Here is a 16217-nt window from a genome sequence, read left to right as displayed (position 1 = left end):
GATCTTTGACTTGCGGTCTTGCAGAAGATTCTTAAAAACAGTAGAGTGTACCTGTCATATACTGTAGGTGATCTTTCTTTAGCATTTTTACAGCTGGTTCTTAAAAACAGCAGAGTGATCCTGTCATGTAAATGATCTTTGACTTGCATTCTTGCCGGAAGTCCATAAAAACAGCAGAGCGCCCCTGTTAAATAGAGGATCTTTGACCAGCGTTTTTTTTTCAGTACTTGAAAACAGCAGAACTCTGCTGTTGAATAGATTATCTTTGACTAGCTATGCTTTTTCAGTACTTTGATTTCTGTAATTTCCTGCCTTCCCTGTAATACTTAAAAAAATGAATGTATGCTGTAATTCCATAATCTTCTTCTTCATTGCTCCTTTTCGTCTTTTCCAAATCGTGCCTGCATGACTTTGTCCTGCGAATAAAGTCATCCTGCTTGGTCGCCACACGAGACACCTTCAGACCGCCATTGTCCAACATCAATCTCTTTATTCATGTCATATGCAAAATAGATATATTTAATAATTATGTACACAAACACACGCACGCACACACACACACACACGCGCACACACAGTTTCAAATGTAAGCTTGAGCAAAAAGTGTCTAGTATGCCAGCGAGCATCGCCGCTGGAGTCATGTGATCCAAACAGCCCAGGCCACATTCAAATTTACACATTTGTTTTTTTTTTGTTTTTTTTTTTGCCCTAAGAACTGTTTTTATGTCACGACTCCAGTCAGCCGAGATACAAAGACAGCGGATTTTTCTCCTGCGCAGCAAAAACAGTAAAGCAACACAATCATAACAATGAAGTTTTGAGTTTCCAACACTTCTTTAGCTTGACATTCATGTGGTCTGCAAAATGTAAACGCATGGGAGACGGATCAGGTGCGCTTTTTCACTTCTCCGTTTTTTTTGTGTATGTGTTTTTTTTTCTATCTACACAGCGAGAAAACAACGAGAAGTCGCTGAACCGCGTCGGTATCCCCGCCGCTACGGATCGTCTCCAACCAGTCGCTCTCAGGCGGGGGACCGCCTTTTTAATCACCGTCGGAGATTTTCACAAACGAGCGACAAACTCGACGAGAAGAAGCACGAAACGGTAGAAACTATTTCAACAGTGATCGTTATGCACAAAGTATGCCGCCCTTTTCGGATCAAGCGCACAGTTGCCATGGTTACCTGCACTTCCATACAAAATGAGGAGTCCGCAGCTTTAACTCGTTCAAGTTTTTTTTTTTTTTTACCGTGCAAGCTAACCACGCTATCTTTTCCAAGACAGTTGTCATGGAGACGCCCGTTTACGCTGCCCCCTACAGGGCTTGTAAAAACACGTTTTATATAAAGCTGCAATATACACAATAGTACAAAGAAGGTTTTTAAAGGTCCCCCAACGATGCCAAAGTGGCTGTTTAATGATGCTGTGACTGTAATTTCTGTGTTTATGAGCACCAAACGTGATGAAAATCCCGCACTTTGTTTGGAGAGGAGAGGCGCTCGAACGCCCGCTTTTCTAGTTGCGTCTGTTTCGGATGCCGCCCCTGACCCGCTTCTAGCTGGATGAGCCCACCCCGTGTATACGCCCACCACTTTGGGGGAAAAAAAAACAACAAAAAAACAGGCTTCGCTACACATCTTAAAAAGGTTGAAAGGCTAATTGCATGAGACTTGGCCAGATTTATTTAATTTATTACTATTATTAGTCGTTTTAATTCCCTCTATTTCAAGGTGTATAGAATTGGAGATTTGCAGGAAAGCCCACAATTTTTACCCTCGGGACCGATTTGGTCCCATTTGACTCCCACAGGAAGCACATATTTTTTATTAGATTTTTTTAATATGATAATAACCCATGAATACGTAATACAACTAAGCCTACTATGCCCACCACTTGACAGAAAACAGCTTTGTAAAAAAAAAAAACAAAGAAAAAAAAGGCTTCGCTACACATCTTAAAAGAGTTTAAAGGCTAATTGTATAAGACTTGGCCAAATTTAGTTGTATTATTATCATTATTATTTTTAATTGCCTCTTTTTCAAGGTGCATAAAATAGGAGATTTGCAAAAACGCCCACACTTTTTAGCCTTGGTACCGATTTGGTCCCGTTTGACAGCCAAAAAAGAAAAAAAAATAGTGTATTCTTGAGATATTCTAATGTTTTACTCAGGAATACCCTATGAATGCCGAATAAATCTAAGCCCACTACGCCTACCACTTGACGGAAAACAGCTTTGCAAAAAACAAAACAAACAAAAAAAAATTACACCAGGCTTCGCTACACATCCTTAAAAAAGTTTAAAGGTTAATTGTATGACACTTGTCCAGATTTAGCTTTATTATAAGGATTTATTTTTAAATCCTCTCTATTTCAAGGTGTATAGGCTAGGAGATTTTGTAAAAAAAATGTCCACACTTTTTACCCTCGAGACCATTTTGGTCCCATTTGACTTCCATAAGTACAAAAAAGGTACTTTGCAATCTTGACATGTTATAATGTTTTACTGATGAATATCTAATAAATCTAAGCCTACTACCCCCACCATTTGACAGCTTTGCAAAAAATACAAAATAAAAACAGGCTTCGCTACACGCCTTGAAATGCAGCTAGCAACTATCCGTCAGTCAGCTACAGTCGTGGGAGCTGTGAGCTCGATGATGTTGTTTTTCTCCAGCGAACATGCGAACCTTGCATGATGCTGCTGGTAAACTGTGAGCGCAATGTTAGCACTTTGGCATCGCATAACTATGCTCGTGTTGCTAACGCGTGTGCCCTCCTGTTCCGCTGCCTAATGTCACGTTGTTGTCTGCGATGTACGGCGACGAAAGACGGGGGTGCCACTTTAGCTAACTTCAGCTAACACATGAGCAACTCACAGCGGCGGCGAGTTAAAACCAAAAATAGTCGATGGATTTAAGGCAAGTGTTTTCGTTCCTCTCCCGAGTGACTCCATGTGGTTTCGCTTTCAGGGTTTACGTCCACTTTAAGACACCAGAAGAAGAGAGAGAGAGCCCCTTTGTCCCTTTTGGAGCGGGGTCCGAGCCCGGCGACCCCCGTTCTCCAGCTTTGTGTTCAAATCAGCCAAACCTCTTCCTGGCCCCACCCACCCAGTGGTTGGCCACACAACGCAGCATTTACAAAGACTCTGTATCCTTTATTAAAAGGACAGTGGAACCTCCAAAGTCAAACCATTTGGAGTTCAACCCCAAACAATATGCCTCAAAAGTCAAACAAAACTTGGAGTGGGCTTTTTTTGTTGTTGCTTTTTCTTTGGCTTTTTCCCCTCATGTCACACTACGGAAGGGTGCCAGTGATGGCGACAAGCCCGGAACAGGAAACGGAACTTGTGGCAGAGCTCAACGAGCGACGCCTTTAAAACACCACCAGGGGCGACGCAAACAACTTCCTGTTCCCTCTCCGCCACGCCCCATCAAAGGGTGAGTAGCTTGACCCGACTTTAGTTTTATGACACGGCGGTTCACTTCTTTTTACACTTGTCAGAATGTTCAAATGCGACTTCAAACATTGCCTGCGCACTTAATAAAAGATTTGATGGCGAAACAGACTATTTCTACGCACATGAGCATTTACGGTGGTTAACTTCTTTTCACACTTGGATGACAGTTAAAAATGTTAAAATGCGACCCAAAACAGTTCCTGAACACTTCAAAAGAGTTTATGGTGGCCTCATTTTGACCCTGGAACAGACTATTTCTATTTACATTAGTATTAGCAGTGCTTAACTTCTTTTTACACTTGGGTGACAGTTGTCAATGTTACAGCGCAACTTAAAACCTTGCCTGTACACTTAATGTTCGTATTTACATGACTTCTACTGTATGAGTAAAAGTAGTTTGAAGTCTGGAGGTTCCACTGCGTGTTTAAAACATGTGCCGGTGCTGCATTCAAGGAAACCGGGAAGTCGGAGCTGACGCGATGCGAATGTAAGGGAACAAAAACGACAGCAAGAGCAGTCATGCAGAGAGTTTTAGAGCAACATATCATATCAGCAAACTCCATGCAGGCGAGGTTGTCCACCACGAGTATGACCCATAAATACAAATAAATGTACCTTTATATTTCTGTGTGACGACAAAGTAGTGAATTGTTTGGAATTCCCAGCTTCCTGAATGCACCGTAATAATAATTTAGCACATTCATACGACCCACAGCAGGGGGTGTACTTTATAAATAGTATACATACTGTACATATATCAGAGTACACATTGTTTTTCCTTGTCCTTTTAAGGCTTGATCACATGACATCCGTCACAAGACGCGCCCCCACGGTCTGAAAAGCACCAAGGAGGGTCAGAACGCCGTCTCAGATCCGTTTCCCGTCAGCGCCGTCGCCGTCCTCGTCGGACTCCCCCCCGCCCCAGGCCAGTCGTCTAGTTGGGGGGCGGGGGGGCTCGTGGCGCTAGAGCGCGGTGATCTGAGTCAGCTCCGTGTTGGAGTTCCCCGTCCCGGGCGTGTCCCCACACTGCGGGGGGTCCACCCCCACCAGGGGCAGCTCCACGCCTAGTCACGCGGGATTCGGAGTCCCGCCGCCGGGCCCGCCCCCCTCGCCGGCCTTGCAGCTGTAGGCGGCCGCCACCTCCCTGGCGATGCTCCTCATGCGGCCCGACTGCTGCGTGTCCAGGCGGAACGGCGACGGCTGGCAGAACTCGCGAAAGCAGCGCTTGAAGTTCTCGTCCAGGAAGGCGTAGAGCACGGGGTTGAGGCTGCTGTTGACGTAGCCCAGCGCGATGCAGAAGTGCATGAGGACCAGCGTGGACAGGCTGCTCAGGTTGAAGCCCAGAGACTGAGCCAGGACCATGATCTGAACGGGGGTCCAGCACACCACAAACACGGCCACCACCACCAGGACCATCCTGGTGATGCGGCGCAGGTTGCGGTCCTTCTCCTTGGACCCCGACAGGATGCGGACGCTGCGCAGGCGCTTGACCATCAGGCTGTAGCAGACGCTGATGATGGCCACCGGGATAAGGAAGGAGAAGAGGAAGACGCACATGCCGAACACCGCGTCCCAGTGGCTGCGCGGCCCTGGGAGGACCACGATGCACTCAACACCTGCCAGGGAAAGACCCAAAAATCAAATCAGCAAACAGTGCCTGGAACTGCACGACTGCTCAAAAGTTTGGAGACACTTTATTATGTTATCGTATGACAAAGTGTCTCCAAACTTTTGATTGGCACAACATGCCCTGCCAGTCAAAAGTGTGAAGACACTTTATCATGTTGTTGTATGACAAAGTGTCTCCAAACTTTTGACTGGTACAGTATGCTAACCAGTGAAAGGTTTAGAGACACTTTAGTATGTTATTGTGTGAATAAGTGTCTCCAAACTTTTGACTGGTACAGTATGTGCTACAGCAGCACTCAAAATTAATCGAGTTCTTGTGCAAAAATAATTAGCAAAAATGAAATTGAACAAAAAAAATGCGGCTAGTAGAGGTGACATACGACACCAAGTGATTCTTTCATTTCGATAATAAAATATCTATTGTGTTGTGAGTCACCATGCATGTAATGCTGCCCTTCTATGCCCACGAGGAGCTTTAGTGAGAGCCGCCTGAAACATGCAAACGGCAAACACTAAAATTAGCAGAAGGGCGTCGGGCGGGGACGAGGCGGACGAGGCTTTATTGCTTTTAATTAGACGCTGCGGCTTGAGAGCAAAGTGTGCCGGACCCACGCTGATAGGAACAATGACTTTCACATGGAATGGACCTCCGCCAAGGCTCATGCCGTTGTCAGCTGTCCATCAGCCACTGGGAGGCTAATCGCTAAATGCAGGGGGGTGTGGGGGTGGACAATTCATAGCTTTTCCTTTCAGTGTGGTCCTAATTGTCCGTCATACTGCAACCTTCTCATTAAAAAAACACTTTCGCCTGGCTTCCAAAGGATCACGCGTTACAACAGAGGACCTCCGCCAAGGCCAGACAGTTCAATCAAACCATGTCGTGTCAAGCCTTGCTGTCCTCCTCCACTCCTGAAGGTGGCAGTGATGCACATTTACAGAGCATCTTTTTGAAGTCAATTATGTAAAGGATCTCCTATGTCACATAGGAGATCTTTGACTAGCGTTTATGCAGTAGGTGCTCAAAAACTGCAGGACGCTTCTGTCATGTAGATGATCTGTGATGAGCTTTTTTACGGTTAGTGCTCAAAAACAGCACAGTGATCCTGTTGCATAGAGGATCTTTGACTAGCGTTTTTGGAGTAGGTCCTCAAAAACAGCAGGGGGCTCCTGTAATGTAGAAGATCTCTGATCTGAGTTTTTGCAGTAGGTCCTTAAACACAGCAGAACACTTCTGTCATATAGAGGATCTTTGACTAGCGTTTCTGCAGTAGGTCCTTAAAAACAACAGAGGGCTCCTGTAATATAAAGGATTTTTGACTCACGTTGTTGCAGTAGCTTCTCAAAAACAGCACAGCGCTCCTATCATATCAAGACTTTTTGATGACTCGCATTGTTGCAGTAGGTCCTCAAAAACAGCAAAACGCTCCTGTCATATAAAGGATCTTTGACTACTGCTTTTACAGTAGGTTCTCAAAAACAGCAGAGCATTCCTATAGTATAGAGGATCTCTCATCCGAGTTTTTGCAGTAGATCCTTAAAAACAGCAGAATGCTCCTGTCATATAGAAGAGGATCTTTGACTGCCTTTTTTGCAGTAGGTCCTCAAAAACAGCAGAACGCTCCTGTCATATAAAGGATCTTTGACTACTGTTTTTGCAATACATCCTTAAAAACAGAAGGGCACTCCTGTCATAGAGAGGATCTTTGACTCACGTTTTTGCAGTAGGTTCTCAAAAACAGCAGAGCGCTCCTGTCATATAGGTGATCTTTGACTCACGTTATTGCAATAGGGTCTCAAAAACAGCAGAACGCTCATGCCATATGGAGGATCTTTGACGACTGTTGCAATAAATCCTTAAAAACAGCAGCGCGCTTCTGTCATATAGAAGACATTTGACTCCCATTTTTTGGTCGTCAAAAACCGTAGAACACTACGCTAATTTAGAGGATACACTTCGATAAGACCATTAAAAACAGCAAAGTGCTCCTGTTTTTTTTTTAGCTTTCACTAGATTACTAAAAAAACTCTCAGTGAAAAAGTGAAGGTTTTGCACTGACATAATAAATCTCATAATAACCCCCATGTAGTCACTGATACTTTAGCCCCGCCCCCTCATACACAAGCACTGCAGACAAGTTATGATGTCACAGGTGATCTTTAACGTGCACTTTTATACTTTTTTTTTTTTTTTTTTGGTCAGCCTGAAGCCCGACAGCAGGAAGTCCAACGCAGGATGTTGAATGGCAGCAGAAGAAAAGGTCAATCACTCGATAGCTTTTAGTGGCTAATCGCCCTTTCCCAACGTCTCCTCACCTTCCTAAATGTTAACAGCCCACTTCCTCCCTCCTCCTTCACCTGTGTAACCAGGCGCCAACATCGCTGTGCGGCGTATGTACGCTGTGTTTATACACTTGCACATTTGATGGTTAAGAATGATATGCTATGATGGACACAGTTTGACCCTGGAACAGACTATTTACATGATTTCCTATGGGAAGCATTGATTGTAAAACGTATTGATCAGCTGCTGCACGTTTATGGAGCATGCTGGCCAATGACTTATATAACCTGCGTGTGTGTGCGTGTCCCCTGGCGATACAGCACTCATAAAAGTTTTATCGGAATGCGTCATAACCACATCTCACACACACACACACACACACTTAATTCATTCCTTGTGTCGTCTGTGTGATGCAGTTTAAAAGGCACCTGCCAGGTTCAGTGAGTTTTATGGTGTTATTATATTTTATAGACAACACCTCATCATCATTGTTTGTCTAAAACTGTCTCCAATCTACTCAAATAAATAAAAATATTTACCACTGGCAAGTCAGTATATCAAGAATATGAGCCATAACAATAAATGATGAAAAATACATAATGTTTAATATCAATAATAAAAAATAAAACAAAATAATTTACAATTGAAATTTTATTTCATAATTGTTCTACTAAAAGTATTACATTTTATTAGTATCTCAACATTATTTAAAATTATTTAATTATTATTCATGATTATTTAAATATTGTTTCATTATTATAATTATTTCAGCTGACTTTTTTTATGATTACCGTTTTACGTTTTTTTTACTTAAAAAAAAAATATTATCATTGCTTCACTGGCAAAAAGGTTTTGCCAGAACCCAGACCTAAAACCAAGAAAAAAAATCAATGTGGGTGACGTCACCCTCAAATATTGCAAGGCCAAGAGTCACATGTTGTTTTCCAAAAAGTTTAATCATGGTCTATTTTTATTGTTTTTTAAAAATGATTATTTTTTATTTTATTTCATTTGGACAGGATTGCGTCCGCCGCATTTGATTCCATTCATGTTTCATTCTCAGGACACGCCACTCAATGTGTACTCAAAGCAAACAAGTGTATTTCTTTTTCGTGGCTTCTATTAGCACAGCATTATTGCTGCATCACCTCATCCTTCCTGCCAACGTGACCTCGGGGGCGGAGCTTTTCACCCCAATCAGGAGGACATGCGGCGTGCCATCGCTTCTTGTCAAATGTCATGTCCAGAAGCCCCGCCTCCTCACAGGAGAATACTGAAATACTACACCTGAAAAGTTTATTTCAATTGAAAAATGAGTGTCAACTGTTTCCATGCAGTTACTGTATTTTTAAAAAAAGAGAAAGTCGAAAAATATAGTAAAGAAAGAAAAGAGGTGGTAAAAAGAGAGAGGCTCTACTGAAGTCCACTGATAAAAGTAATCAAGGTTGAGAGGAGTGCTGCAGGCTCCAACTGGATCGATACAGAACCACTAGAACTCTCACTGTCATGACGGACAACGCACACTAAGAACTAAAGTTTTATACCATCCTTTTTTCTTCTTTGCACAATGAATTAAAGTAGCATGCTAACAAATAGGAAGTCAAATGCTAACAAACCAGGAAGTTGCACAGAAACAAAACAGGAATGTATATGTCAACAAACCAGGAAGTAGCACGGAAACAAAGCAGGAAATTATGTCAACAAACCAGGAATAACATGCAACCAAACCAGGAAGTTGCACAGAAACAAACGAGGAAGCTATACGTCAACAAACCAGGAAGGAGCACAGAAACAAACGAGGAAGCTATACGTCAACAAACCAGGAAGTAGCACAGAAACAAAACAGGAAGTTATATGCCAACAAACCAGAAAGCTATATGTCAACAAACCAGGAAGTAGCACGGAAACAAACCAGGACATTATATGTCAACAAACCAGGAAGCTATATGTCAACAAACCAGGAATAGCATGCAACCAAACCAGGCAGTTGCAAAGAAACAAACGAGGAAGCTATACATCAACAAACCAGGAAGCAACACGAAAACAAACCAGGAAGTTGCCGAGAAACAAACCAGGAAGTGGCATGGAACCAAACCAGGAAGTAGCACAGAGCCCATCCAGGAAATTGCACAGAAACAAACCAGGAAGCTATACCTCAACAAACCAGGAAGTAGCACAGAAACAAACCAGGAAGTCTGACAGGGTCCAGGGTTGTGTCTCAAATAGAATACTTGCCTCAGTACACTTCAATAAGTATATGTACTGGGCACACTGTCTACTTAGTTTTTGAGTGTGTGAATTTTCCATGACTGTCATTGCACACTTACCCTAAAAGGACTCATACTTCGTAGCCCCTCCCCGCTGAGTAGACTACTGGCGAGGGTGGAGAAGTGTCATGTGAACGCACTTATGCACTCAAAAGACTTCAGCGTAGGCATGCGAGTGCGCCAGTTGAGACACAGCACACGAAGCGGTTAGAGCGCGTCATTATGGAATGAAAAAGAGGTAAACAGCATTCACCCGGCACTGCTCTCCGTCAATAAGCCAATACCACCGATAAACGCAGAATGCTTCACCGGGAAAGACAAGATAGCTCCATGGGTAGATGCCCTCCTACCAGCAGACCAGCGGGCAACACACGGCGCCCCTCCAGGGGAAGCTGCTGCTCACATCAAAGAACCACATAGTGCTTTTCTGCCTAAGTACACTTTAGTCCCCACAGCTTTCCAGCAGTGGGGGGCCGCATGATTAGGGACCATTAAAAATGTGGCATGTGACCGCTGGACCCCAGCTTGGAATCCTTTAAGGCACCCCCCGTAGATGCACTCAGCATCTAGAAAGGGGGTCATTATTATTATTGTTTTTTTTAACATTTCAATAACATGAAATGTATTGTTCATTTTCCAGAAACAATGCCACCAAGCTAAGATAAGATATATCACTACTTTGTATGTGAGAAGCTGGTGGAACGGCACATGGGACACTTCACCCAAGTCATGCCAGCTTCAGACACTCACCATACCAAATACTTAGGAATACTTAGCAACGCAATTTTTCACTTTGAAGAAAGTCCCAAAAAATATTCTCTCTCTCTCACAACGGCAGCATTTAGAAAATATAAATAATTTTGGCAATCCTAACTGACCTAAAGCAGGAAATGTTTAGCTGCATTTCATTTCAGACAGTCACAAGAAAATGTTCGTCTTTTTTGCATTTTTCAAAGGTGATTAGAAATAAAATGTCTTATTATTATTATAAATATTACCGGTATGTATTTTAAGCAGATTTATCCTCTTTTATTTTGACCATTTTGCTTTCTTACTGGGGCCTCTCAATAAAACCCCACAGATGTACTTGGCTTGTGACTGTACTTGTACTTGCAATGACCTTCACAAGAGAAGTTGAAATACTGTATTACTAAAAGAAATCTGATTTTTGCAAAAAATTATTGCAATTGTACAAGACAAAACCATCATATTGTGAGATTAAAATCATCATATCATGAGAAAGTATTTGCAAAAAAAATCTCAATTTTAATAAAATGGAAATATTGCATTACAATTTCGTGAGAAATTTTTTTTAATTTTTTTTTTTTTTTTTACTTCTACTAGAAAAAGCAATCATTTTTTGAGAAGATGCGGCACTTTTTGGGGGAAAAAAGTCTAACGATAAAAAAATGTAAAATACAATGATTAATTAAATAATAATAATAATTAAATAAATTATTGCCATTTTACAAGATTGAAGTCATCATATTGTGAGAATAAATGGTCATATTATGAATTTTACAAGAAAATTCTGCACTTTTGAAAAAAAAAAAACACTGAAAAAAATATTTTTGCCATAACTTACTGAGTTTTACAGAAAAAAGTCTCAATTATCCTAGCTTAAGGATGTGGGAATAAAATCTAAATATCATAAATCACAAAATCGTACAGTCGTGATATTATGTCAGTTTCCTGAGAACAAAATTGTACTTTTTACGAGAAAAAGTAATAATTTTTTATGAGAAGCCGTGGCACTATTTTTATTTGAAAAAGTCAGTATATTACAAAAAGATGACATTTTTTTCAAACCATTATTGCAATTTTACAAGATGTCTCTCTTCTGACTCTTGGAATATACCAACTTTTAAAAAAGTCATCAAATTATTACTTTTTCACATAGATTTCTCAGGAAATAATATTACTTAATATTACAATTTTATTAACTTAAAAAAAAAATTCTCACAATATGATGACTTTCATTTTTTAAAATGGCAATCATTTCTTGCAAAAATCTGTTTTGTTTTTTTTTATATTCCGACTCTTTTTTTTGCCAGGACAAGAGGTTGAAAGCTGCAGTGCAAGAATTGATCAGAGCATGTGCAGACTCGACTGGTTGGAAAGCACATCTGTGCTGGAAAAGGCCTGAAAACCCGGCGAGCAAACACGTTGGTTGGTGTTGCAGCGCCGTGGGGGCCACGCCACCAGGGCCTCTCTCTTCTTCTGCTGAGGTGAATCATGAAAAATGAATGCTGTGCGCCGAGCGTTTCTACCACTGTGCATTGTTTTGCATATGACTGAAAGATCACACGTACAGTATAGCACACACCTATAGCCTATAGCACACACCTATAGCACACACAAGGGTTACTCACTATTGTGCTCTTGCTCCTCCTCCACGTTCCCCATCACCATGGCCGGAACCCCGAAGGCTGAGGCCAACACCCACACGCAGATGTTCACCACCTGAAAGATTAGGTACAACTTGATACAGATATTGTACTATAGTGACATGATAGCATATACAGTATGTATGATAGCACATTTGTGACCTTGGCCTTGTGCGGCGTCCTCATGTCCAGAGCTTTGACGGGGTGGCAGACGGCCACGTAGCGGTCTATGCTCATGACGGTGAGCGTGAAGGTGCTGGTGAACATGTTGTAGTAGTCGATGGACACCACCGCCTTACACAGGGCGTTCCCAAACGGCCAGAAGCCCAGGAAGACATCGGTGCCCTGCAAGGAAACGTTCCCAAAACCCCCGCCAAACACCACGTTGAGGACACGCCGCTAACTGGTCATCAGACGTCATTTGCACGCTAATTACAAATCCAAACCATCGTCATCAGGCCTTTGTGACTTTGGAGAGAAGAAAAATGAAGGTCACACTTTGTTTGACTGGAGCTTCCAATGCGACAGCTTCCTAACTGTTAGCATGTTAGCTATTTTGCTCATGTCTAAATGTAAATACACACACGTCATGATGTAGGGTCACTGTAGAACTGCCTTCACCCTTTAGGCACTTGGTGCTATCTTGGTGGGTGCTAGCAAGCTAACTGTTAGCATGTTAGCATTTTAACTATTTTAATCATGTGAAAATGTAAATATATACATGTGATGGTGTAGGTACACTGTGGAACTGCCTCGGCACTTTTGGTACTTAGTGCTATCTCGCGAGGTGCTACCAAGCAGTTTGTTAGCATGTTCGCTTTTCTGCTATTTTAATGATGTCAAAATGCAAATTATATGTGGCATGACACTATAGAACTGCCTTGGCACTTTCGCTAAATGTTAGTTTGCTAAATGTTAGCTTGATAGCACTTTAGCTATTTTACTCATGTCAAAATTCCAATTTATGCATGGCATGATGTACAGTAGGTATACGAAAAAAATGCGAATACCCTGCTAGAAAACGCCGGGCCAGAGGTTCACAACAGGCGGCATGCCCATGAAATGTTTTTATTAGAATGTTTTAAAATTTCATTTTCAGAATTTTTTAAATGATTAATTATTCAATTGATTTTGTATTTATTAATGAGTGAATAAATATTTGTGGGTCATTTCTGTATTTTTCGTGTGTATATGACGTATATTACATGTGTAGATATGTTTATATGTCTCGATGATTTTATTATCTCAGATACGAGATGTATCACGTTCATGAAATCATATTAAGCAACTATAAATAGATTTATTTTTCTAAAGATAACCTGTTTACTTGCAGAGGGGTCAAGTTTGTGAAGTGTTGCGTCGAACAATCTCACCTGGAAGGGTAAAGTGGCGAGGAACAAGGAGTCGGCCAGAGCCAGGTTGAAGATGTAAATGTTGGTGGCCGTCTTCATCTTGGTGTATCTGTGGGCGCGCACGCACACACGCACATACACACGCACACGCACACACACACACATGCATAAGTATAAACAGTTAGGAGTTGTTGTGCATGCTGGAGGTTGTTAGGATGCATCAAGGCTAATGAGGTTGGGATGCACGAATGGCAGGACGGGGATTTATTGAAAGCGAGGCAACTGCTGCACCTTTTTAATAAGAGGAGAGCACATTGAATTTCACTTGAACCATAGCGCACCCTGCTAACAAGTCCAAATCTTCAAACGGTCCACGTTTGGACCTTTGACGGCAGACTTTCACTCCAGCAATGTTCCCGTAAAGCTACCGAGCAGGGACGCACTTCTACCAGCACTGTTATTCTCACAAAGACTCTCACGTAACGATGGTGGTGGAGACCCCTGCTGGTTCACACGCTACACTCCACTGCACCCGATCACATCCGACATTTCCTCCATCACCAGTTGCTCTTCCTGTCCAGGAAAGATGAAAGGAGGATCGACGATAGAAGGAGGCACGAGGATAGAAGGAGGTACGAGGATGGAAGGAGGTACGAGGATGGAAGGAGGTAGGAGGATGGAAGGAGGTACGAGGATGGAAGGAGGTACGAGGATGGAAGGAGGTACGAGGATAGAAGGAGGTAGGAGGATGGAAGGAGGTACGAGGATGGAAGGAGGTACGAGGATGGAAGGAGGTACGAGGATGGAAGGAGGTAGGAGGATGGAAGGAGGTAGGAGGATAGAAGGAGGTACGAGGATAGAAGGAGGTAGGAGGATGGAAGGAGGTACGAGGATGGAAGGAGGTAGGAGGATGGAAGGAGGTACGAGGATGGAAGGAGGTACGAGGATGGAAGGAGGTAGGAGGATGGGAGGAGGTATGAGGATAGAAGGAGGCACGAGGATAGAAGGAGGTACGAGGATGGAAGGAGGTACGAGGATGGAAGGAGGTAGGAGGATGGAAGGAGGTACGAGGATGGAAGGAGGTAGGAGGATGGAAGGAGGTATGAGGATAGAAGGAGGTACGAGGATAGAAGGAGGCACGAGGATAGAAGGAGGCACGAGGATGGAAGGAGGTAGGAGGATGGAAGGAGGTAGGAGGATGGGAGGATGTATGAGGATGGAAGGAGGTATGAGGATGGAAGGAGGTAGGAGGATGGGAGGAGGTACGAGAATGGAAGGAGGTACGAGGATGGAAGGAGGTAGGAGGATGGAAGGAGGTAGGAGGATGGGAGGAGGTATGAGGATAGAAGGAGGCACGAGGATAGAAGGAGGTACGAGGATGGAAGGAGGTACGAGGATGGAAGGAGGTAGGAGGATGGAAGGAGGTACGAGGATGGAAGGAGGTAGGAGGATGGAAGGAAGTAGGAGGATGGGAGGATGTATGAGGATGGAAGGAGGTATGAGGATGGAAGGAGGTAGGAGGATGGGAGGAGGTACGAGAATGGAAGGAGGTACGAGGATGGAAGGAGGTAGGAGGATGGAAGGAGGTAGGAGGATGGGAGGAGGTATGAGGATAGAAGGAGGCACGAGGATAGAAGGAGGTACGAGGATGGAAGGAGGTACGAGGATGGAAGGAGGTAGGAGGATGGAAGGAGGTACGAGGATGGAAGGAGGTAGGAGGATGGAAGGAAGTAGGAGGATGGAAGGAGGTACGAGGATGGAAGGAGGTAGTAGGATGGAAGGAGGTAGGAGGATGGAAGGAGGTAGTAGGATGGAAGGAGGTAGGAGGATGGAAGGAGGTATGAGGATGGAAGGAGGTAGGAGGATGGAAGGAGGTAGTAGGATGGAAGGAGGTAGGAGGATGGAAGGAGGTAGGAGGATGGGAGGAGGTATGAGGATAGAAGGAGGCACGAGGATAGAAGGAGGTACGAGAATGGAAGGAGGTAGGAGGATGGAAGGAGGTAGGAGGATGGAAGGAGGTAGGAGGATGGAAGGAGGTACGAGGATGGAAGGAGGTAGGAGGATGGAAGGAAGTAGGAGGATGGAAGGAGGTACGAGGATGGAAGGAGGTACGAGGATGGAAGGAGGTAGGAGGATGGAAGGAGGTAGGAGGATGGAAGAAATCGGCAAGATGACGACTCTTTCATCCGGTGTGCTGCTGGTTTTCAAATATTCATCATGACTTTGAATTATTCACACACGGCAGTCAGCCAGAAGACATCCAGTCACCAGCTCAACTAATCCACTCCTTTCTCCCCTCCTCATGCCGCCACACACTGCTGTGGGGCGGCCTTCTCATCCTCACCCAGCCCGCTGACGCGGTTCCGTTGGTTATTGGAGCACGGGGTAGTCGCTGGGTTGAGCTCAGGACTTCTTTCTCCTGGAGGTAGTGTCTGATCAACACCACGCTTTGGGACGCCGCATGATGGAGACGCCACCCCTTTTCCATTACCAGCGGGGCTGTCCTCGCTGTCCCTTTGCCCTCGAAAAGACTCCCCTTTCCGTTTATCAGCGCAACGCCAGCCGTTTCACACCACGTCCTCCTGGATGACAAGGAAGCTACGCTAATTGAAGACATCCCACGTGGTCTCTGCACAGACGGAGGGTTTAGCGCCACATGCTACCATGCCAGAGACAGCAGGAAGTCTTACATAGTGTCCGTCACCTCCACCACCACTAACACTGGCGCCCGCTTTTCTCAGAAAAGACATGCTAGTTTGTCAGGTATGTTGGGCAAGCTAAGTTGTCCGTTAGCTTTGCTGAAAACTCAAAACTGCCCTCAACATTTACACAATCTCGTAAGC

The 16217-nt window shown here is 43.7% G+C and overlaps 1 protein-coding gene across 1 annotated transcript in view; it reads right to left on the bottom strand.

Moving 5' to 3' along the window:
- Positions 1-470: 470 nt before the first annotated feature.
- The window catches only part of LOC129186889 (delta-type opioid receptor-like), a 29833-nt gene continuing 14086 nt past the window's right edge, over positions 471-16217 (bottom strand). The window contains exons 3-6 of the mRNA XM_054785615.1: positions 13396-13483; positions 12185-12367; positions 12008-12098; positions 471-5074 (exon numbers count right to left, since the gene is read on the bottom strand). Coding sequence (XP_054641590.1) covers positions 4527-5074; positions 12008-12098; positions 12185-12367; positions 13396-13483 — 910 coding nt within the window. The 3' untranslated portion in view covers positions 471-4526. The remainder of the gene's footprint in view (positions 5075-12007; positions 12099-12184; positions 12368-13395; positions 13484-16217) is intronic.

This window comes from Dunckerocampus dactyliophorus, chromosome 1, assembly GCF_027744805.1.
Source record: "Dunckerocampus dactyliophorus isolate RoL2022-P2 chromosome 1, RoL_Ddac_1.1, whole genome shotgun sequence".
In the NCBI taxonomy this organism is placed as follows: Eukaryota; Metazoa; Chordata; class Actinopteri; order Syngnathiformes; family Syngnathidae; genus Dunckerocampus; species Dunckerocampus dactyliophorus.
Note: the sequence above shows the minus strand (reverse complement) of the source record. Positions and strands in the feature narration are given on the sequence as shown.